The sequence below is a fragment of the Dermacentor albipictus genome, unplaced genomic scaffold (assembly GCF_038994185.2).
Source record: "Dermacentor albipictus isolate Rhodes 1998 colony unplaced genomic scaffold, USDA_Dalb.pri_finalv2 scaffold_13, whole genome shotgun sequence".
NCBI classification, from domain to species: domain Eukaryota; kingdom Metazoa; phylum Arthropoda; class Arachnida; order Ixodida; family Ixodidae; genus Dermacentor; species Dermacentor albipictus.
The window spans coordinates 7,969,931-7,994,218 of NW_027225567.1; the positions used below are offsets into that span (position 1 = coordinate 7,969,931).

Here is a 24,288-nt window from a genome sequence, read left to right on the forward strand (position 1 = left end):
GCGAGGCACGGTGATGATGATGATGATGAAGCCTCAGTTAATGGCACAAACCCACTGTTTGGGATAAGCCACGAATCGGGTGGTAATATGATTCAATAAATAAAATAAAATAAATTGGTTAATAAATAAATAACACGAAAAAAGAAAGAAAAACAAATAATCCAAGAGTCAAAATAAACTATGAATACCGGAGATAAAGTATTGATCAATACTATAGTAAGCCTTGCGGTGATAGGAATGTAAAAAAAAGGATATACCTAAACTTGAGTAAGGTAAATTATGAATAATATTAGCAAGATTTAAACTGTGAATTTGTGCTTTCACTTTTTGAATTTTCTAGACTGCATTAGAATTAAATCAATTCAAGAAACTAAAAGCTATTAAGAAGGCATTCTTTTTGTGCCACATAGAAAATTATAAATGGCAAGGCAAACGTTCCTGTGGCTATATCCCAAAACTGTTGCTCCAAGGGAGAGTATAACAGTGCTGCTTAAAGGTAATCCTAAATTTTGAAGTGGAATTTCTAGACATAGTTTTCGATGAGTTGAAAACCGCGAGCGTGGTAATAAAAAATGATCTATAGTTTCTGGTTCATTGCAGAGGTATCATAGAGGGGATACCGCCACACCACATCTGTGCAAGTAAAAATTAAGTGTTGGAATACGGCAACGCAGCCTGGTAAATGAAACTTCAAATTTCCGGTTTGGGCACCCATTGCCGGTTCCAAGAATAATCTAAGTGTAAAAAATCTGAAGATTTTGCTAATGACAGAGCTTTTTTGTCCTCGCTCAAAGAAAATTGCCGATATCTGGCTGCAGTAATGTGCGCAGTTGCCGGCAGCACAAATAGCACAAGTCCTGCTAAAGAAGCTCGTGCTAAGGAATCGGCTATTTCATTAATATGAATGTCTCGGTGGCCAGGGACCCATACCATATGAACTAAACTTAAGTGAGTTGGAGCTAATGAATAAAACGTGTTTCCGGTTGTCGACTTTGTAGACACACTAAGTGCGCGGCATACAGATAGAGAATCTGTGACGATAATAACTCTTGTAATATGAATGGGTAACTTCCGCAAGGCAAGAACTATTGCCAGAAGTTCGGCGTGCAAAACTGATGTGTAATCTGGTAGGCGAAGTGAAAAAGACCAATTGAGGGATGGTGAGTAGGTACCCACACCTGCCTTCTCTTCACACGAAGAAGCATCGGTCGCTGTTTCGTTTACTTTGAAACGGGCCAAATAATCTTGTAAACGGTGATTCAAATATGTTGTGGGCAGAAATTTCGCATTGTGTGGAAAAATGTGTGCAAATTCAATTTTCAGCGACCCCGGAGACCTATGGAGCGGAATTATTTCTCTAAGGCGAACATTTAAAGGTGCTAATTGTGCTTGCACAAATACAACTTGCGGGGTATGGAACCGTGACCACGTGGTCTCAAAAAATGGACTTGGTTCACTAATAAATGCATATTGTCCATGTCGTAGCGAAGAATCATAAGCTCTTAAGTAGGTTTGAACCGTAAGCATGCGGAATCGTGTGTGAAGAGTAGGTAGGCGCGTTTCCTGGTATAATACATTATTAGCAACGAATTTAGGAAGACCTAAACATGGTCGAAGAGCTTCTCTTTCTAACAGAAGGCGCCTTAATTTATATTTTCCACTTCCGGAGAACAAAACACAACCAAATTCTAGAATCGGTCGTACATACATACGATAAATCATAATTCATGTGTCCCTTCGCATACCAGAACGTCGGTTACTGATTCTACGTAGTAAATCTACGGCTCGTGTCACCTTCGTTACAATATTTTCTATGTGAGAACGCCAGTTCAGTTTCCCGTCATATGGGATACCCAAGTATTTAAGTGACTCTACGGGAGGAATGGTTCTCTGTTCATATACTAACGATAACTGTAACGGCCCGGAAAGCCGAAAAACAAAGACTGCACTTTTGTTTACGTTTAGTGACAGGTGCAGGTTGTGAAGCCACGTCTATAGAGTACAGAGGTACGTTTGCAAATACAGGTGAAGGGAATTGATGTTTGCAGCTGTCGCGAAAACCGCAATGTCATCTGCATAGACATACAGATTCACGTCCTGGTGCAGTGAGACTGAACTCGTCAACAGGTTAAATAGTATAGGAGACAGAACAGACCCCTGGGGCACCCCTTTTGTCTGATCGAACATTCTTGAAGAAAAGCCGTTTTGAAAACAATGAAATTTTCTGTTTCTTAGAAATTCAAAAATCCATGCCGGTATATATATTTCGGAAAATTGTAGGACTGTAATGTGTCCAGCAGTAGAGAGTACTCAACGCTGTCATAAGCTTTTGCCATGTCAAGTGTCACTAAAGCGCTAACTTCTTTTCTATGCTGAGCAAGTTGGATGCGGCTTTCCAAATCTGCATGCGCACACCAAATGGAGAGACCAGGCCGGAAACTTATTTGACTTGGGCTCAGTAACGAATTTTCAGATATATGATCCATCATACGATCATATAATACTCTTTCAATTAGTTTTACCATATTAGACGTAAGAGAGATAGGCCTAATGTTGTCAATGTTGTAGCCAGCTCCTTGTTTTTTAAGCAGCGGAATAACTTTGGCTGTCCTCCATTCTAATGGAATCCAAGCATTTTTTAGATAATAAATACCTGCGTTAAGAATGTCATCAGAAGACATTTCAAACAACATTTTTAGCATGGCACTGGAAATGCCGTCAGGACCTGGAGCTGAGGCAGGCAGAGATCTAAGGACATTGGAGAGCTTTGACACTGGGACTTTCACGAAGTCATCAGCGATGGGAGGCCTTAGTGGCCCATTCGGCAAACGTGATGTTAAGCGTTGCGCTAAGCCCTTTCCTATGAATTCTAAAGAAGGAGATAACTCGCGTGGGGAAAGTATTATCGATTCAGTATTCGCTGGTGTTGGTATGAATTTTCTATATCGAATGAATCTGAACAGAGCTTTTTTGTTGCTGGGCTTGGAGAGGAATTCATGATGTTTTTCGTCATACTCGTGTTTGGCATTCGATACTGTTTTCTTGAATGCAGCAGCTGCGAATTTATAATCACTCCAGTTACTCGGGCACTGATTGTAAAGTAATTTCTTCCACGCGGCTTTTTGTCTTCTATATTCCCGCGTGCAATCCAAATTCCACCAAGGAGAAGTAGTACTTCTGCTTATCTTTACACTAAATTGGGACTTTTTAAAGGAACCTTTTACTATTGCGCAAAGCCTCATGGCTTTGATGTCATTGGGTAGCGTTTTCTGGGATTTGGGGACCGTTTTCAAGATACTCTGAAAGTTCTGTAATTGACAAAAGTGCGCGTCAGAGACTCCAGGGGAATAACAGGGCAGACAATGTCAAACCTAATAGGTAGATGGTCACTATTTGTAGCTGAGTCGACAGTAGACCAGGCAGTTACGGAAATTCCTTAACTGGCAAATGTTAGATCCAATGCCGATTTAGAAAGGCCCTGAATAAAGGTAGCTGACTTCATGTTTAAGCAACAAAAACTTTGAATAATTGCCCAGTCGGATAAACGCTTTCCACATGAGTCCGTTTTGAAACCCCAAGACACATGATGCGAATTAAAGTCTCCGGCTATCACAAATTCTTTCCTCCAAGAGTTGACAACGGTATTGAGGAAACGAGTATCATGGACGCCTGTGGGAAAATATGTATTAACAAAGGAAAATGGGGAACAACCAGGAATAGTTACATCTATTGCTAGTATCTCACACTTCGAAGACATCTACTGGTAGGAAATTTTTATTTTGTGGCATATTTTAGTTACTATCAAGAAAACAAGACCTCCGCCTCTCGATGGGTGGTCCAATCGAAATAAACGATTATTTTGTATATGAAAGTCTTCCCCATAGGAGAGCCAATTTTCCTGCAAAAAAAATAATGTCGGGAGAAAGTTGTGAGCAAAAATATATTAAATCAGTAGCTGCAGAAATAATGGAACGGTAGTTCCACTGTAATACCTTTAAATAACCTACGATGAATTAATGCCTGCTTTAGAAACCGCTTGCTCTAAAATACTGTCTTTTACAAAATCTTTCTTCGAAAGACTGTCGTTACCGTACTTTGTTTCTTATAATTGAGGGTCAGAGCTGGAAGAGTTATGATTAGAATCTGACTTGGAAAGACTATCTTTCACAAGCTTTTTGGTTTTTGAGTGCGGCACAGAAATCGATCAGTTATCGTAAGGTGATCTTGTGCGTTTAAGAGTCGGGAGGTCGATTTCTACATCCTGGTTGTTTTCCGACACTGATCCAGAGAAGCATCCGTTGTCGGTCTGCTGAGTTGAAGTTGATGGCTTCGCATTGTCTGCGTATTCTACAATAATTGACAAGGGACGCATTAGCTGTTGAGCATTCGATGTTAGGTGTTAGGGTCTGTGTAAGAATCTGCGAGCTAGCATTAGTACTCGCTAAAGGACTGAACAGCCGAATCATTTGTGAAGTCAACACTTGAGCTAGCGTCTCCGACAGGCTTGATGTTAGTCATTCCATAGCTTTTCACAACGCCATTTTGACCACTGTCGCAATAGAATCGGAAAGGGCTGAGTCTACAGCCATTTGCTGACGGGCTATCACTCCTGCATATCCCTTAGACCTACCCTGGACCTCAACAACAGCATCACGGCGTGAGCAACGTCTCCTTTCAATTAAATCTACTATTTGCATTTCCTGTGATATTGCAGGACAGTTCGAGTAGTTGGCGGAATGACCACCACCACAGAGACAACATTTCTCTTCTTTGGAGGAACAATCACTAAAACTGTGGCTGTCTCCACAAGCACGGCAGCGGGGTGCAGATCTGCAGCCTCTGACGCCGTGGCCAAATCGCCAACACTTGTTACATTGCAGAATGCATGGAGCTAGAGCTTCTACCGTGTAAATTAGGGGCCAGACCTTAATTTCTGTTGGCCGCACCGTTCCAGCACATGTAACTATGACTGACTCTGTTGGTATCTTCTTATTGTCAATAACTCGACTGCACCGGTAAACGGAGATGACACCAGCCACCGAGACCATTTCTAAAATCTCCTCAGGGGTTAAAGTGACGTCCACCCCTCGTACAACGCCTCTAGAGCATGCGAGATGTGGTGGTACGAAACAGCTCACCGGATGGGAAGCGAATGCGGAACAATTCAGCAGTTCTTTGACACAGGTAAGGTTTGGCGAGGAGCAGGGTATACCACCTCTGCTGAACTGTGACCTCTGTGACCTAATGCGGGCCTAATCTATTGACCTCCTCTATGTGATTCTACCTACCTTCCCTCTGTGCTGCACTTGAGAAACGCTGAAGCTTCTACAATGTTTCTGCGGGAGTCACTCGTAATAATAGCGCTCTAGAGGGCATTGTGGCGACGCCCAGGGAGTTGTCGTCAGAAAACTCTAATAGACGGCAAAGGAGGCACGCTTTCTGAACTAACCTTTCTTTCCACTGCGCTCCTGAAATATCTCAGCCGATTGCACAGTCTTAACCACCCCCGCCGTGGGGTGCCCGACAGAAGCAGCAGCAGCAGTGGAAAAGTCGATGGAAGAGGAAAGAGAGAGAGCGTAAACTTTGATTTCAAATCAGCAAGATTTGAGTCCTGCGTCTTTTAGTGGGTCTGGGCACCCGCCGCGGACGCGGTTCCGAGACCTTGTCTCGAAGCGGCTTCCTCGGCTCGCTGGACGGCCCAGTTTCGCATTTATGCTATGGATTCGGAGCCATGGGCTATCAGGCAGCGAGGACAAAGAAGCGCCAACATCGCGTGCCCCCGTGCCTCGCCCGGTTTGTAACCGCCCCTGGCTGACCCCGTTTTTATTTGTCGAGAATGCAGCCCTTCCGAGAGGAACCAGAGTGGTGCAGCCAAGCAGCCGAGCGTTCTGGCGTCGTCCGTCCGCCAACGCAGCCTGTTCACAGCGGATGGAGACCTTCGCCGACGTGGGCCGGACTGCCACGCGATACGCACTTCCTGGCCGAGGGCCCGTGGCCGGCAGCAGCCCCGGACCGCACCTATCCTGGTTGCTATTACGAAGGCAGCGCCGGGGCCGTTTCCGAGCAGTCGCTGGAGCCCGAAGCTGCGACGGAGCCCGCGAAGCCCAGCAGTCCCGAGTGCCTGAGCTTTGTCCTCGGCGTCGCTTTCGCGGCACTCCTCTTGGGCATCGGTCTTCTCGTCGTCCACAGCTCACTGTCGCCGCACGACATCACCCCGGACGTTGGGGACGACGCCCTGGAGCGGCGGCTGGAAGTGGCACCGAACACAGTGGGCGAGCGCCTCATCCCGCTGGGTGTTGCACATCCGGACATGGACGAACGCGGGAACAGGAAAACGACGATACGCACTCGCGCGCGGGTCCAAGTCGCGGGCAGCGCGCCACACGGAGGAGCATCACAGCCACAGCTGACGACTGCGAAGACGAGCCCCGAGACGACACTTGCTGCCACAGTGGCCAGTACTCGGGTCGGACACCACGCACAGCCGAGAGGTGTAAGTTTGCCCTCTCCATGTTCACTTATCCTTGCAGTTGTTTCAAACTAAGCAGTGCGCAGGGCTCATTGTGTAGTACTGGCACGAAGCGAGGCACCAACGCTGTCATAAAAGACGGGAAGAGCACCGGTGCGCTACTAATGTGTGGTGTAGGAACCACTGGTCTTCCTTTGTGAGTTTTAAAGTTCGTTTCTTTTTAAAGCTATCTGTAGCATATACCTTTCCCAGTGAATTTTTAAAAACGGCGGAAATGCGTGCTTTAGAAATTCTAATCTCCTGGTAGTTAATCAAGACGTTCAATAAGTATCATTTCATATTTTTTTTTTTACTTTGGGGCACATGTTGCAAGGAGAAGCAGCAGATTCCAGATATCAACTCAGGAAATGTGCTAAATTTGCTTTGGCGTTCGAGTTAGGATTGTCTAGAAATGGTGGAATAAGGCACTTGGGAAACAGGTAATTGTAGCGCCACTGTACTTCGTAGCACATCATAGGGACGAATATATTTTAGGCGGTTATGTACATTCTCGGGATTCAGGCTCAGCAGAGAGGGCTTCACTCACTGCTCGGCTTCGCAATGCCTACTTGCACCCTAAAGTGAATAATTGTACACTTAACAGGTGAATTCCCGTATAGTTAGCCATCAGGACATTGCGATTTGCAGTTCAAATGATACGGGCCTCGTTAGGCTACGCACGTTAACAGGCCCGATGGCGCTGTATTATCCAGGCAATTTAAAAAGCAATCTGTTCGGACCAAATAAGAAGGGACCTTTAATGGAAGTATTAATGCTCTTTGCGCTGCTACAAAAGCATCTCATGGAAATTTGGTTAAGTATAGTTCATTTTACTAGGCCTTCTTGTGAGAAGTTCGTAACTGCATTTCTAACTCTGGATTAGCCGCATTTACATTTTGTTAACTAAGCGTCGAGGGAAAAATATATTTTCTTTTTTTTTTCTACTTTATTTCGCCGACAAACTGATTGGCATGATCACATTTCTGTATTATGTTCAGAACTCTCCAACTCGAGAAGCGCTTCTAGTTAGAATGAACAAGAAGGCAGACCTAGAGCACGTAAAACGGCAGGGTTCTCTCCTTGCTACCTATACAGGGAACTAAGAAGACACTTCCCAAGAAACATTACGCGTCTAGCCGCATAGTATGAGGGCAGCGTTGATTCTCTTAGTTTATTTTTTCTTTGCTGCAGAATTTCTGTTACTAAAAGAGTAGCAGTAAATTGCAATATGTATCCTAAAGCAAATAATAGCGGGGTGATCATTTCTGAGATTTGCGGAATTTTCAAACATCGCCGGTCGCAGATAACATAATTCTAGTCCTTTAGTCGGAGAGAGGCGGATGTTACTCTTACTGGAAAAATCGAAATAGATATTCAACTAATTAAGGACAATTTCCTAATAAAATTCTTCACTAATTACCTTAGAACAGATGTTGCAATTTACGAGTTGTAGCCGGTGCATTTACAAGGATTATCCACTTGGAAATAATTTCCAGAATGACACCGGTTGGGTCTGTAACAGTATGTTCAACTAGGCTAGTTGGCTTACTTGCGTCTTGAAACTGTAAAAGCGCACAAAGATGCGAATGAAAAGGGAAGACAGGACGACGTGCGCTTACTCAAAACTGAAAAAAAATTATTGAAAGGAAACAATTATATGCGCGCAAAAATGGAGCAGGAGGGTTACGCATGCGTGTCAAGAATCACGGCTTGAAACTACCTTGCGATGGCAACGTTATAAATTAAAGAAAGTCTAATTATGAACAAAGTTAAAATCTTTATCATGTTCAACAAAATGTTTCAGTTGTGAGACAACGCCTCCTCGCGTCTTCTCTCTCCGTTCTCGTCTTTGTGCGCTTATACAGTTTGAAGATAGCAATTTGGATACTGTCGCTCCGCTGTATTTTTAACTAAATGCTCTTTCATGCATTCAAGCACAAAAGCAACTGGAACGGCCATGTATTTCGAACCACATTTTGGGAAGTATTTCGAAACTGGTGTCATCCTGAAGCGGTGATTGAAATGGATACGCCTTGCTATCTCACCGGCTGCAATTCCTGAATACTGTATGTACCGTAAAGCGATTAGGAAGGTAATTAGGGACTGTTGTTAATTAGTGGCATATATGTTTCGCTTTCCCGTGCTAGTAATGTCCGCTTCTCCGGCTAATCGAGCTCACGGACAACAATTACGCCATGTGCCACAGACGATTTTCAATACTTCCAAAAAACCTAAAGAGACCACTCCGTAATATAGAAGACTATAGAAACCGTCAAATTATAAACAACAAAACAACAAAATTTGCAAAAAGAAATAAAAGAAAAAAGAAAAAAATGTTTACCAGCTGTACATTACAAATGGCTGCATGCCTGTACGTTCAGCTTCCATGTGCTAAATTCACCGTGTAAACAAAGCACATACAGCACTTTCCAGAGTTGCAGTTTGAAAAAATACGATATTGGTGCGTTCTAGATTTGCGTTACACGTAACCCATTACCGTGATAGCAGAGACATTATATGGGCATGCGGCGCCCCTCCGCGGAACCGCGGTAGACATACCAAGAGTTGAACGTTTTGGAATACTACCATCGGCAACCTGGAGCAGGCATAGAATTAAACTAATTATTCAGCCAAGATTTAGGTTTACCGAGTGTTCTGCGTCACCAACACCAGCTAGCGCAGTCGCATCACGAGCTATTGTTATCGCGCCTTCTGTTAAAAGGTGGTGGTGGTGGTAACAACTTTATTAACAATCCGGCAAATTCGTGGCCTGGGCCTAGGCCGCCCCCGAGGAGGTCCGGAGATCCTGTCTCCTCGCCGCCTCACGGGCTTGCTGGAATCAAAGCATTTTGCCGGCTCGGTTCGGTCTTTCTGGGCCTAGTATCGTCAATACAAAGTACTGATTATAATGATAGCGATAAAGTATCGCTAATATTTCTGTTCTAACAGCGAGATAAAAAGTAAGCGATGGCTGATTTTATTATTTCTCGCTGTGACCACGATCAAGCAGCAAGGGTGCATTCAGATCGAGCGGTGCGGTCTGGGCGCTGTCTTGTCGTTATAGGCGATCACGGTACACCGGCGGTAGCGGCGGCTAACGCCACGGTAGCACGGTAGTCCCCTGTAGTACAAGAAGCGCTTGCGCAAAGGACGTTACGCCTTACAAGGCATCTTGGTATACGGTATCACGTATGACGCAAAGCTACCGTTGTATTTATAAGCACAAGTGCCGATACGTAGCGGCGACCGAGTGATTCGGCTACAACGCAAAACAAATGTTTTGTATTAAGGCATAGCTTATTCCGCCGATCCTACATGCGTGCGTAAGCCGATTGGCCGCTGGCAGGAACCTACATCACCATGGTATTTGGCATATCAAATTTCTTTATGGTGTAGCTTTATGACAGTGGCGCTAGCTGTGTGAGCACTTGTTTTTGGAGCAGTCAAATAAATGTCCAGAATTGCCGGGTACAGTGACGGCACGTATACATGCCCAATGGGTGACGATTCCCGATGCCGCTGTTTCTCTCTACAGCAAGAAGGAAATTGAACTGCGACTTCCACTACAAGTACAGGCCGGCGACTTCCCGTATAAGTGTCTTTAGCTGTACGATATACGCAGATACATTGTAGGCATGGCGCTGATATTTACACGCTATACGTTTGTGGATCGCAGGCCTCCACCGACGATTCTTGCAGACGCCACGTGTACACGCACTGTGTGCGGCCCAGGCCGGAGTTCTACTACAGTGCCGAGCGGCGAGCCTGCGTCCCGGCGGCCGCGGACACCGTGCACGTGTGCAACCGCGGCTCCAACCGGTTTGCCAGCTTTGAGAGCTGCCTCGCCAGCTGTGCCAACGGCCGCCGCATCTCGGACCGCTGCTACGAAAGCACGCTGTTCTTTCCCTGCGCCCAGTGAGTAGCGGTTCATTGCGAGTACCACGCTTTCATTGTGTGCGTTCCTCAAGCTTTTAGGAGCCAAGTTCTCTATGCGCATTCTCCGTGTTACGGCGTGTCGTCGTAGGCTGGCTGTCTCGCCGACTAGACAGAGCTGATGCCACAGTCCTTGCACCTGGTGGCTTGGTCAGAAAATCACGACAGTAGTGCACTATAAGTGTCCGCGCAGGGGCCTCAGTGTGATTCGGGGCCCTATAACGCAAGGCTATTCCAATATGTTTTTATTCCGCACTCCTGACGTCAAATTTGCGTAACCTCCGGCACAAGCATCGGGTGGCGACGCGCAGCATTGCCTCTACAGCACAACCAAACGCTCTCTTTGGTTACCGGAGGTCATATCTATTTGCGTTCGAAATAAATAACACTGCCTACATTCAGCGGTTATCCGTTCGTAATTGTTGGCCAGGAGTCGAGGAGCACGCTCAAGAGAGATTCGATAGGGCAGAGCCAGCGCATTGAAATTATATACCTGGATGAAGATTTGGCCTGTGTGTAACGCGACGTCACAAAAACCACGATAGCTCCCCATCTGATACGATGTGCACACACTGGTTATGCATGATTGGACCGAATAAATGAGAAATGGTCATTTCACTGATTCGACGTCTTTTTGCCATTAGCCCTGGGCTATTGGTCAAAAGTTTTCGGGCTGCACCAATTCACCGGCCTTTCACGCGACGTCACGAAACCGAGAAAACTCATCACGTCAATGTGACATGTAAGCATTAAAGATGCATTAATAGGCCGAACAAAACCAACTTTTTTTTTCTGAATAGCGGAAGGCCGCCTCGTTCCTTAAGGAATAAAAGATGGCTGCCGCCTATCACTCAGGCACTGGCTACTTGCAACTGCCGGAGAGCATGGGTTTATTTGCCTATAATGCATCTTTTTGCATGTCGTGTAAAGTTTTCGAGCACTTTCGGCACGTTTACGACCTCGCTTTGCCAACTCTTCCTTGCTGAGTATCCGTTTTAGCGGCATTCTTAAGCTTCCGTTGCACGCCATCGCGTTTTTCGACCAGCCACCGCTAACTAGAATTGAAAGTTATAACGGCGCTAACACACGCAACCACAAAAGAACAAGCACGAGACACAAGCGCTAACGGCTAACTAAATTTTATTGATGGAGGACAGACACCTTATATGAAGCGAAGGGCAGAGGTGAAGTGGTAGGGAGCGTGACAATCTGTCCTTCGCCTTATAAAGGTGTCTGTCTTCCATCAATAAAATTTAGTTGAAAGTCAGCGCTTGTGTCTCGTGCTTGTTTTGTGGTTGCATGTGTTAGCGCCGTTTTAATTTTCAAATCAAGTATACACCAACACGCCCAGAAGGAAGTTTTAATACACCGCAACCTAAGTAAGTAAAGGCGGACCAATCGCAAACGCCAACACCATCCTCTTCATCCTGTTATCTATTTTCAATGCGCTGGCTCGGCCCTGTAGGAACCCTCTTTACTTGAACGTGCTCCTCGCCTCCTGGCAACCAATTACAAACGAAAAACCGCTGAATGTACGCGATGTTATTCCTTTTGAAATCAAAGTGACCTCCTATAAACTAAGAGAGCGCTTCATTCGGCTGTTGAGGCAATGCTGCGGGACACCGCCTGATGCTTGCGTCGGAGGTTACGCAAATTTGACGTGAGGAGATTGGAACAAAAACACATTGGAATAGTTTTACGTTATAGGGCCCTTGGAACAGAAAAGTTTGTAATAGCTTTACGTTATAGCGCCCTTGCAATGCGAACCGATCATGAAGACAGTGCAGTCAAAGAAGTGGGTGGGTATATTGCGGTAATGCTATCACATTCCTCTTTCTCATGCGTCGTATGTGGCCCTACCATTCTTGCCTCTTTCTGCTGGTTTGGTGTGAGTGTCTCACCGAGTAGACGTATACTGTGGTGAGCTCTAACGTATTTCGCCGCGGAGAGGGAAACCGCGAAAACGGCAATGAGGTTAGCGTGGAGAAGTTTGGAAATGAAACACTTGCGTATAGTAGGGCTGAATTATGCGTTATAAATTATGTTATTACAGTTGAATGCGACCCTAAACGACGTTCATCAATGTGTACAATAGGATGTGCTATTGGGCATCTTTTACACAAGGAGTAGGTGCAGTAAACATCAAGCGTTCCGTTGCATACGTTTATGTACCTGCACCCCTACTTTCAATTTTAGCTGCCTCTTGAGACCAACAGCTTCTCGCTATAGATATTGTGATTGAAGCCGATTGCCACAGTACATGGTATCTGTATAATTTTTCTTGGCTTTTTCTAAACGCCTGACTATGCATTTTCCTAGCGAGTGACTATCCGCCTGGCTTTTGGCCGCTATCTGTCTCGTCGGGTTGTCTCAGGGTCTTTGGTGTACTGCTGCTTACAGCGAGGCCGCCGTTTCGATTGGTACTAGCCACGCCGGCACAACGTTGTGAGCACAAAGTGTACACTAATTTATCACTATGTCATTATTTGCGCTGCTGAGTGTAGGCGAGTCGGGGTCAGGCAATGAACAACTTTATTGCAAGAATGAACGGGATATATATACAAAGTAGTGCCGCAGTGGGTCATGCGCAGTGCATACATATAAGCGTGACGTAGCACCTATTCAGCCTTGCTACATCTTCCCTTCTACAGGGGAACTTAAGACGTGGTTACCGTGTCTCTTGTTGAGGGTACCGACAGGGCTCACGTCGAAGTCTCGTGCTTCGACGTAGTTCTTGCGGGGGCTCTGTGGAAGATACGTCTTCGGGCAGGAGGCTCGCTTCCGGCTGTGGGTCTACCAGGCGGAGGTGCTCTCGTGTGCGCCGAAGTTCCCGGCCGTCTTCAGTCTTGACTATCGTTGAGCGGTGTTCATCGGCTGGTCGGAGAAAGATGGCGGGAGACCAGGTCCGCTGGTTGGTATCGTACACTGTGACCTGCTGACCTGGCATCACAGGCGGCAAGTTCCTGCTGCCACGGTTGTAGTAGGTTCTCTGTCGTTGGCGTATTTCTTGAAGGCGGCCCTGGACCACGTCAGGGGGAATTGTCCGTGGTTCCAAGTGGCTGGTAGGTACTGGTAGAAGCGTCCTAGTCTGGCGTCCCATCAGCCTCTGCACGGGGGACTGGAGCACATCATCACGTGGGGTATTGCGCCATTCAAGCAATGCCATTTGAAACACAGGCATTTTAAAGGCACACTTCTTTAACAGCTTTTTTGCTTCCTGAACCGCTCTCTCAGTCATGCCATTGGAACGCGGATGATAGGGGCTTGAGGTGATGTGATCAATAGCCATGGTGTTGAGAAAGTCCTTAAACTCACTGCTGTTAAAAGGTGGACCATTGTCAGTGCACAACTTCCTGGGCAAGCCATGGACTGAGAAAATTTGAGAACACCACGAGTTAAGAGAGCTCGCCGTTGTTGTACGAAACTCTCGAATTTCAAAGAAGAAGGAATAGAAGTCGACAATAAGGGCGAACTCATGGCCTTCAAAGAAGAACAAATCCATGCCGACAACTTGCCATGGCAGGGAGGGCACATCATGACTCAGGAGTGGCATTTTAGGCTGTCGAGGCTGATGCTTTTGGCACACTTTACAGGCTTTACAGAACTGCTCAATGTTGCTGGAAATATTGGGCCAGAACATCACGTTCCTTGCTCTCGCCTTCATCTTATCCACTCCCACGTGTGCCGCGTGAAGAAGACTCATCATTTCCCATATCTTTGATTGTGGTACAATTACCTTGTTGCTTCGAAACACGAGGCCGTCCTGTGCATGTATCTCATCCCGGTACGCCCAATACGACCTAAGTGGCTCTGGGACTTCTTGCTTGTGAAGAGGCCATGTTGTATTCGCGTACTCCCGTAGCTTTACGAGGGTGTCGTCATCATTGGTTGCTGCTAGTAAATCTTGCAGGGAGCGTTGAGAGGCTGAAACACATTCAAGAACATTTACTTGAAACTGCTCGTTTTCGTCCAAGAATCTTTTACTAGGAAACCTTGATAAGGCGTCAGCGAGGAACAGCTCTTTGCCAGGCTTGTACGTCACAATGATAGGATAACGCTGAAGAGTTAGGCGCATGCGTTGCAGACGTAGCGGGCACTGGTATAGCGGCTTACTGAATATCGCCACTAAGGGGCGGTGGTCAGTTTCAACTGTTACAGCATGCTGTCCAAATATGTAGTCATGAAATTTGGTGCATCCATGAACAATAGCTAAAGTTTCTTTTTCGATTTGAGCGTATTTTGTTTGTGCCTCTGTGAGTGTCCGTGAGGAAAAAGCAACAGGCTGCGCATCCTGTATCAGCACAGCGCCTACCCCCAATTGGCTTGCATCAACTGATAGCGTCACGGGTTTGCTTGGATCAAAATATCTGAGCACAGGTGCTTGAATAAGAGCCTCACGCAATCTCAGAAAGCTTTCTTGCTGTTTTTCCGTCCAAACCCATGCAATGTCTTTTCGCAACAAAGTTCGTAGTGGTGCTGTTACTACAAGCATGTTTGGGACAAAGCGCTGAACAAAATTCATAGTGCCCAAAAACACTTGAAGTTCCTTACAGTTTCTTGGTGTCGGCATTTCTAGAATGTCTTGAACACGTTGGGCGTCCACACGCAGGCCTTCGGCGCTGAGCACGTGTCCCAGGTAGCGCACCTCTCGCTGCAAAAAGAAGCATTTCTTCAAGTTAAGTCGAAGATTCTGTTCTCGGCAGCGCGTTAGAAGAAGTTGTAGATTGTGGTCGTGCTCTTGCTTAGTCTTGCCTCAGAGAAGAATGTCATCCATTACTACTGCGACATTTGGCAGACCTTCTAGGACGCTGTGCATCGCTGCCTGAAATATCTCCGGAGCAGAGGCAATGCCAAAAGGCATGCGCAAGAATCTGTAGCGTCCGTACGGTGTACTCATTGTACAAAGTTTTGAACTTGCGTCGTCTAGCTTTATCTGCCAATACCCCGATGCTGCGTCTAATGTTGAAAAAACGTTGGCGCCCGCAAGCTTTGGCACAACGTCTTCGAGAGTAGGCATAGGATAGTTTTCCCGCAACAACGCCTTGTTCAGCGCTATGGGGTCTAGGCAGATCCGCACTTTATCTTTCTTAATGACTGTGACCATGTAACTCGACCATTCCGTCGGGCCCTTTACCTTTGCTATCACGCCTTGTTCTTCCATGCGCAGAAGCTCTTCCTTGACTTTGTCTTGAAGGGCCACTGGAACTCTCCTGGCTGGCACGACGACTCCTACGGCTCCTGGCTTTAGCTGCATTGTGTACTCCTCGCCTTTCAGCTGTCCCAGTCCACTGAAAACGTCTGCGAAAGGTTGTGCTGCCGGGTATAACTCTTCGACGTGAACGTTTTGCACGCGACAAAGAAACCCGAGGCGTTCCGCCACTGATCCACTCAGCGTCACGGGCACATTTTGTTCGACCACGAAAAACGACTCTTCGTTTACTCTGCTGTTAGCTGACAGTCGCAGCCGAATTTTTCCTCTCGCTGTAGTCTTATGACCGAAAAAAGCGGTCAGTGTGGCGTGGCAGGTTTGCTGTGGCTTGCTCGGCAGCAGTTTGACATCCTTGTTTGAAATGACGCAGCAGTTAGCACCTGTGTCTAGCTTGCACGTAAACTTACGGCCTTCAATGTCAACTGCTGCACTCCAATGATCTGCCGCTTCGACTGCACTGACAGTCAGGGCTTGCAAAAAGAAATCGTCGTCTTCCGCTTGTACCTCGCGCAGCACGTTTTTAGCGCCTCTGGTTTGTCGTCGCACTGGGGATCTACATGCTTGAGCGAAGTGATTACGCCCACCACACTTCTTGCATGTTCTCCCTTCAGCCGGGCATATTTCGCCACGGTGAGCGGTATAGCCACAATGACCACACGGTTTCCTTTCTTTGGTGACTGCTTGAATTACTGTGGCACGTGCTGCTTCTGCGCCTTCACTGATTTCTTTAAATTGCTCTTTTCCCAGTTCCTGGGCCCGGCAAATTTCAATGGTCTTACTGTATGACGGGTTCTCGGAAATAAGCCTTTCCTGCAAGCTTTTGTTTCGCAGTCCCAAAATGATTCGGCTGCGGAGCAAACGGTCTTCTAGGTCCCCGAACTCGCAGTTTTTTGCTAAAAGCCTGAGGTCGGTTAGCCAATCATTGAAACACTCCCCTTGCTTTTGGTCTCTTGATCCGAAACGAAATTCATTAAACGTCAAATTCGTCACTGGTTTGTAGAACTCTTCAAATTTCTGAAGCAAAATGTCGACGTTGTTCCTATCCGCTTCATTTTCGAATTTGAAGGTGTTGTAAGCTTTTCTGCCCTCCTCTCCAACTGTTACAAGTAACGTTGCTGCTTGGACTTCTTTGGGCTGCTTACTTAACTGGGTAGCCGTGGAGAACAATGTGAACTCACATTTCCAAGTTTTCCATCCAAGCCATGCGTCTGCTGACGGGTCCAGTGGTTTCGGCGGGGGAAGCAGCGTTGACGGGTCCGACATAGCGATAGTGAACCGCTGCCACCATGTAGGCGAGTCGGGGTCAGGCAATGAACAACTTTATTGCAAGAATGAACGGGATATATATACAAAGTAGTGCCGCAGTGGGTCATGCGCAGTGCATACATATAAGCGTGACGTAGCACCTATTCAGCCTTGCTACACTGAGGTCGAGGCCACGGGTGGAATCCCAGCCACGACGGCAGCATTCTGACGGAGCCGGAGTCTAGGAACGCTTGTGTAGCTCGCTTTAGGTGTACGTTAAACACCCCGAGGTGGTCAAAATTAATCCGGAACCCCCTCTCGCTACGGCGTGCCTCCTAATGCGATTGTGATTCGGGCACGTGAAACACAAGAATTTGCACACTAATTTCTTTTGGTGTAAGAAAGTATGTAAAAATCCAAGCTGTTAAAGCTTGCGTTGCTTTGGCATCTGAAGCCACAGAATTCAGTAATCATACCCGAAAGAACATCATCTTTGACAGCGAACACTGGAGGCTGAGGACGAGAAATACTGGACATCAGGGTCCGCATTTACAGAGCAGTTTGCACCCGAGTACGGTTTGTTCGTAAGACTTGGCGCCGGCAAGTCATTACAGCCATCACAATTAGCGAAGGGAAGCGGCTACTGACGAACAGTCCTTACGAACGAAAAGCTTTGGGAGTATATGGCCCCAGATATCCGCAACCGCGTGGCACAGCTCCATCAGCATTAAAGAGAAACTAAAGCCTAAATTTTTGACATATCCGTGATCAGACAAGTAAGTAAGAACACCGTGTATATGACCGTGTGGCAGATAAAGGGCGAATCTGCCCAACAATAACATTGCAGTTGCCGAGTAGAGCATGCCAACTTGCGTCAGCGTAATCGCACTTCTCTGCAAGTCGAAATTGCCCAGTCACAAAATATCTTGTTTCGAAGGGATATGCTTATCCTTCTGCACTACATACTCTCAAGGCGCATTTATGAAGTGTATCTTGGCCATATATTTTGTGATTTGGAAGGCGAGCTGCATAGAAAAAGAAAGGGGGTTGGGGCCGAGCGGTATCTGTATACGCAGCTCCGATGATATTCAGACGAATGCAATGCTTTCTTCTCAGATGTTCTGTTCCTGCCACTAGAAGGCACCAAAATTAGTCATTTTCCATGTGCTTCGATATTTTAAATTTCGAACGCATTGGGAGAGAAAACAATGACGGAAGGTGCGAAAGCAACCGTTTCGTTGCCTGGCGTGCGGCTACGAAAATGCAGGATCTATTTCTGCAATATCTAGCTGAACGCCTCTGTCATTTTGGTATTCGCGAAAGGATGCGCATTCGTACAGAAACCATGCGTGCTTGAAGCTCGCGCTCTTAGATGCTCTCGGTGTCCATGCACCGAAAATACCCAGCTAGATGTACCGGACGTTTCGTTCCGTTTGGCTATTCCGCCTCCGCAACATATAGCGCTTCGTGATCTTCGCCAGCACTCAGCTATATGCGATTCCTAAATTCGAAATGCCCACGCGGGACATATAGTGACGCAGGGGACTGTGATCCCACACATTGCACTCGGACATTTCTTTGTGTAAAAATGTTCGTGGCTGCACTTGTGGATTTTGCGAATAGCCTTCACAAATATAGGGCGACTCTGAAAATAAAATGATACGCGCGTGTGGAGAACGACTACTCTCCATATACCATCTTAGCTCGTAACATCTGCGTGGCCGCTCAGTGACTCTAACGCTACGGCGCTGAACACGACGTCGAGGGTTGTATTCGTGGCGACGGCGGCCGAGTCCCCACGAGGCCACAATGCAAAAACGTGCTCGTACGCCATGATTTGGGTGCCCGCTGAACAATCGCAGCATCTCAAAAATAATCCAAAGTTTCCTGCTTCATACTATATGCGCTTCTCATGTCCCCTCTGCAGCTTGGTAACGTTATAAATGCTCTAAATACGGATTTCTCTCATATACCTTGTAATTGTGGCGTTTTGCCATAATGAAAAACGGGGCAAGTTGTGTGGCTATTAGATAAGCACTTCTCGTCACGACGTGGAGGAGGACTTACAATTCACTGTTGTATTTTGGGGATCGTCAAGTGCTCCGTGATAGCTAGCCACGAAAGTGGGCGCTCTAGAGCGCGCTAGAAGGAACGCGCTAACGTCTTCCTAAACGGCTTTGTTAAATCTGCCCATGAATAGCCGACGCTAGCTGATGATAGGATTCATGGTTATTCTCTGTTTTAACGTTACAGGTTATATGGTTCTCGCGGACGCAGACTTCAGTGAATCATATGGCTTTGATTTAAGTTAGAGTTAAATATAACATGACGTAAATTTAGTACTTATTGTATCACTGAAATCAGCACACAGGAGGAGGAATTCATGAATTATCTTTGCAAATTCCGCTACACTATAATATTATGGCGCCGTAGCAGGCAGCCTTGAGAAATAGCAACCACATCTCTTTCCGTTGCCGTTTGATTATATTTTGTGTTCGACGCAGGCTGTGAATAGTCTGAAGCATATTGTCACAACCTCTTTGGCTTGTAAGCACCATATACTGCAGGGAAGTACCATCGCCGATTTCAGGTATCTGATTACATTCGTGCTCGGATGTAAGGCTACTTAGTGACGTTGCAGGAGCGTACGGCAACAGCCTATGGTGTCAAGAAACAAAGCGGTAGGAAATTTCTAGTGTTTAGGCACGACAGCATATTTGCAAATTCTGCCGTCGTTTAACAAATGACCTTTCTCGCTTTTTTATGTTACTTGATTTCGGTAACGCTGAGGGTAATTTCATAGTTAGGAAGCGGATAATCAGTTGACCCAACGCCACGTAGGAGACCATGCAAGCTGGCCTTTCATCTGAGTAGTCGGGTGCTCAACGTCCATCGCAACTCGATGGATCGCCCACACTGGAACTTTATGACCTGCAGGCATCGGCCCGGTGCCGAAAAAAAATTAGACGGCAATTATGATACTCCCTAAGCTCTACTCGTGGCAGAAGTATGTTTTTCAATACTTTATATGATGATTATACAGGAACACGGCTTATATATTAGGAAGGGAAGGCTATGAGTAGGGCGGCTGGCGCGGACAATATCTCTTCCGGCTCGTTGCAAACGGAGTTCAGTGGGGCGCGACTGCCTCGCTAATAGGGAGATCGCGAGAGGCAGCGCGTCTGCGACGCGCGGGCGTTTTCATAGCATACACCGTAGAGAGATTTCTGCTTATGCAGCACTTTGTTTCCATGCATGATATCGGTGTAGCGCATAGTCATTAGTGAACGGACAGCGGTGCACTACTCTGGTGCCATCTCGTAGTGGTCGTCGCCGCCGCGTGCGTCTTGAGCGGCACTACGCTTTTCATCTCAGCCTTTCGCCGTGCCCTCCTACTCCGCTTTCCTTCTGGCGCTCTCTTCCCTATCGTCGTCTCTCACCATCCGCTGCGCTCTGCTTTTACTCTTTTGTCCTTCGCTGCGCTCGTTCGCTCCGTTACAACGAGGACGCCGAGGGACGCCAATGCTCAACACACGAACAGGCACCTAAGAGCTGCGCTCTAAAAAAAAAATAGGGGTTTCACATGAAACACCAAGCACTGACAACGATAGCGAGGTTCACCGCTGCGCGGAAACTTCTCGGACGGTGTTATACCATTACACGGGGACGGCATATACTACTGCACGGTAGTAACGGAGCCCTGATGCTACCTGGCGTCTCAGAACACTGGCGCAATGAGGAGCACCGTCAGCGGCTTTGTAGGCGCCGCATGGATTACTGCTTTTATTGAAGTTTACTGTCCGTTCTGCTCAGGCCAGTGTATGCACCATGGTGTACACAGCTGCACAGTAGGCACGATAGCGTTTGCGCGCACAATGCTCATGCTGGCAGCGGAAGGCAGAACGCCACCTTAGGTCAGCTAAAGAGCCGATTGAGCAGAACTTGACCTTCGACACATTTGCAGCCACAAGCACTACGCGTCTGTCGCCTCTTTGAAGACAAGGTTCGCCCCGCGCGGGCCGGGTAGGCACTTTCGATACCTACGCGCCTATACAAACACACATTGCGGTAGAAGTGTTGAGAGTGCACATTAGGCACGTTGCCCGTGCCTGTTCCCACCATCTGGCAACACTACCATCAGAAAGGCCGCAGGCAGCTTTTTGTACTACGATTTCAGAGTATTACACCTGCCTCCCATCAGGCTACACCCCCGCAACTAAGCCATCGATTCCTCCATGGTGTTTGGCTCGACCCGCAGTGCACCTCACCGTACCAGGAATCAGGAAAAAATCGGAGCTGTCATCACCAGCTCTTAAACAACTAACTCTGCTTCTTTTGCACGAGAGGTACGCCGAACACGTACATATTTATACTGATGGATCGGCAACTCTCCAGTGTTCCTCTGGAGCCGTGGTCTTCCCAGCGAAAGCCACCACCATCAGTTTCAAGACATGTCACCCAACCACACCGATGGCCGCGGAACTTGCAGCCCTTCGCGCTGCACTTCGTCTCGTCAACCACGAACAACCTCGAAGGTGGTCAATATTCAGTGACTCCAAGGCTGCACTGCAATCTTTGCTATCGGCCCTGCGGCGCGGACCACACGAACAACTAGTATTTGAGATTAGAGAACTCATTCATACCTTAACTGAGAAAGGACACCACGTGACATTTCAGTGGCTTCCAAGTCACTGCGGAGTCATAGGGAACGAACACGCTGATAACGCTGCTCGGTCGGCTCTTCAAGGGGACGAAGAGGAGCCGATACCGTTATCAAGGACAGATGCCGCTCGAAAACTTCGAATGATCAGCCGTCACATCACGTTATCCTTGTGGAACGCTGGAAGTTTTCCCAACTACCGACTCCACCATCTTGACTCCTCCCTACGCCTTTGTATTCCAGCTTGGCTCTGTCGTCGCGAAGCTACCCTGCTTTGTCGACTATGGCTAGGGGTGGCTTTCACCAAGTCTTTCGCTTACCGTATTGCATGGGCCGACGACGCCTCGTGTGAGGATTGTGGTACCGAGGAGACTTTGCAACACCTTCTTTGTGACTGTCCGCGATATACTTTACAGAGACAATCACTTGCAACCGCGATAGCGCGCTTTGACCAAAGACCTCTCACAGAGGAACTCATTTTCAGATACCGCCATCATAAGCCATCGCAGCAGAGGGCGACGAGGGCACTGTTGCGGTTCTTGAGGGCGGCAGAACTGGACAGGCGACTGTAGCCTGAACAGATGTTGATAGTGCTACAAGTGTCAGTGTGCTGTGCGATGACAGTGTTCGGTGACAGTGACCGATTGTGATTGTGTGTCTATGCTCCTTCCTTTCCTTATCTCTACTTTGTTTCCACTTTACCTCGCCCTCCCCTCTCTCCCCAGCGTAGGGTAGCCAACCGGATTTTTTTTCTCTGGTTAACCTCCCTGCCTTTCCCCTTTCCTCTCTCTCTCTCTCTCTCTACGCGCCTCGAGTGTCCGCATGATTGTTACCGCAGTAAAGCAAAGCGATACAAAAAGTTCTTTAAATTGTTATGATATTCCTGCGAGAGATCATCAGGTACCATATATGTGCCTTGCACTCCTAATGTACGTATTGTATACACGTACTTTTATGTATGCGTAAGTATTTGCACTAAAGCAAGTACTTTAGTCGGCATGCCCATTTTTCTGTCTTAATAAAGCACTACTACTCCTATTACATGCGCCTCACTCCTGCCTCTCCCACCCACTTTCGTATTACGCAGGCAAGACGTGCTCGACGTGCCGTGGTACTTCGACGGCAAGAACTGCGTCGCCTGGAGCTTCCCGCAGGGCACCTGCTTGTCCATGGGCAGCCGGGGCGTGTTCCGTAGCTTCGAAGAGTGTCGCCTGCGCTGCCTGCTCCGCACGGAGCCAGTGTGCGACGAGACGCCTGCAGCTGAGGCGTGCTCGCCTCGCCAGCTGAGGCACCCTTATTTTGCCGACATGCAGGCGCGCGGTGGCGCTCGCTGCGTCAACGCGTCCCGGCGCACGCTGCAATCGCGCCGCTGCCTCATCGGGTCCAACCAGTTCGCTTCACTCGCGGCCTGTCGCAAAGCTTGCGTCGGGAATTAGCAGCTTGCCCTGTGCGTGCCGAGCTGTGGCTCCGATAGACTCAGTTTTTGCGCGTCGTGACTATTAAATCCAGCTTGCGTGTCGCATCGACCGTCTATTTTTCATTTGTATTCCATTCACGTCGAAATACTTTGGTACGTGTGAGGAGGCGTGCTGCGAGGCATTCATCAGGGAGAGGCAGGACAAAGGTGTCTTTCAGCATTCCTTAATTGCTCCGCCTTTGTATGCGAAGACAGAGAAGCTGCTCTGAAGTATATTGCAATGCGTCCTCAAGTGTTTAAGAACTGAGGTAATCGGGCGAAAAATGCCTGGTGCTAGTAGGGCACTCGGGGATCATTTTTTTTTTCGAAGAATTACTCTGCTCAACACCAATCCGTCTCCTATCTTCCCATGCATGTAACAATGCATGTTAGCCTGTGTGAGAGCGTGGTTACATGGGTAGATACGTTCATAGAAGCACATGCAGGGAGAAAATGTCTTCATTCAATCAAAACGACTTCATATGAAATGTTTTGTTTTGTTGTTCACTTTAGATCAGATAAATGTATACCAGAAATCCCTTTTGTGAGCGCGGATAAAGTGTATCGAGCAGAAGAATCAACTTCGAATAAACTTTTTTTGTCTCTCGTATCACCACGTCAGGATGCCATCTCTTCGCACGTAGTGCCGAGTACTCGGCGTTTTGGGTAATAATCTTAAACAAGATGATGCAAAGTAGGATACGGACGCATTGTTAGTCTGCAGAGCATGCCTACACAATTGGCGTGAGGCGGACGCTCTTACAGAAATGCGAAATCGACGGCAGTTCGACAATGTATGAACAAGACAAATCTGAGTGGAGCGTACCGTAAGTGAGGTCCCCGTTAAAACTGTGTAATGCTGTCTAATGTCTAATGGACGGCAGGCGAACAGCGCGGTCCTTGCAATCTGATTGTCACTGCACTTCAGCAGCACTTCTCGGCGATTCTGTAGTGGAGAGTTACTTGGGAAACTACGCTCTATTGCAATGTCTTCCTATCTCTTAAAGCGTCGGATAAAAAATTAACGCCCTAATTGAGCCAAGAGCGTTATCGCAACGGATAGATCAGGTCAGTCGAGGTGCGCCACTGTGCTGGAGCTTCTGAATGGTAGAGATAAACACGAGTAGCCTGACGGAGAAGGGGGACAGGATAAATCATTAAGGGCATGAATCATGCTTAGATCACATGAACTGCCCGTTATGCAAGGTGTCACCTGTCAAAGTGCCGCTATCGCAATAGAAATAAATTAAAATTAAATTATGGGGTTTTACGAGCCA

At 47.3% G+C, this 24,288-nt stretch overlaps 1 protein-coding gene across 1 annotated transcript; it reads left to right on the top strand.

Annotated features, from left to right (window-relative positions):
- The first annotated feature begins 5,761 nt into the window (after positions 1 to 5,761).
- On the top strand, positions 5,762 to 23,073 carry LOC135915896 (uncharacterized). The gene is made up of 3 exons (XM_065449088.2): positions 5,762 to 6,493; positions 10,185 to 10,423; positions 22,643 to 23,073. Exons 1-3 carry the CDS (start codon positions 5,837 to 5,839, stop codon positions 22,989 to 22,991), a joined length of 1,245 nt encoding a protein of 414 aa, XP_065305160.1. The 5' UTR covers positions 5,762 to 5,836; the 3' UTR covers positions 22,992 to 23,073.
- Positions 23,074 to 24,288: the final 1,215 nt, after the last annotated feature.

Bases quoted from the DNA above. Each gene is read 5' to 3' on its own strand.
- LOC135915896 (XM_065449088.2), top strand. From the start codon at position 5,837: ATGCAGCCCTTCCGAGAGGAACCAGAGTGGTGCAGCCAAGCAGCCGAG. The intron at 6,494-10,184 runs GTAAGTTTGCCC...TGTGGATCGCAG, and splicing joins ACCACGCACAGCCGAGAGGT to GCCTCCACCGACGATTCTTG. The intron at 10,424-22,642 runs GTGAGTAGCGGT...CGTATTACGCAG, and splicing joins CTGTTCTTTCCCTGCGCCCA to GCAAGACGTGCTCGACGTGC.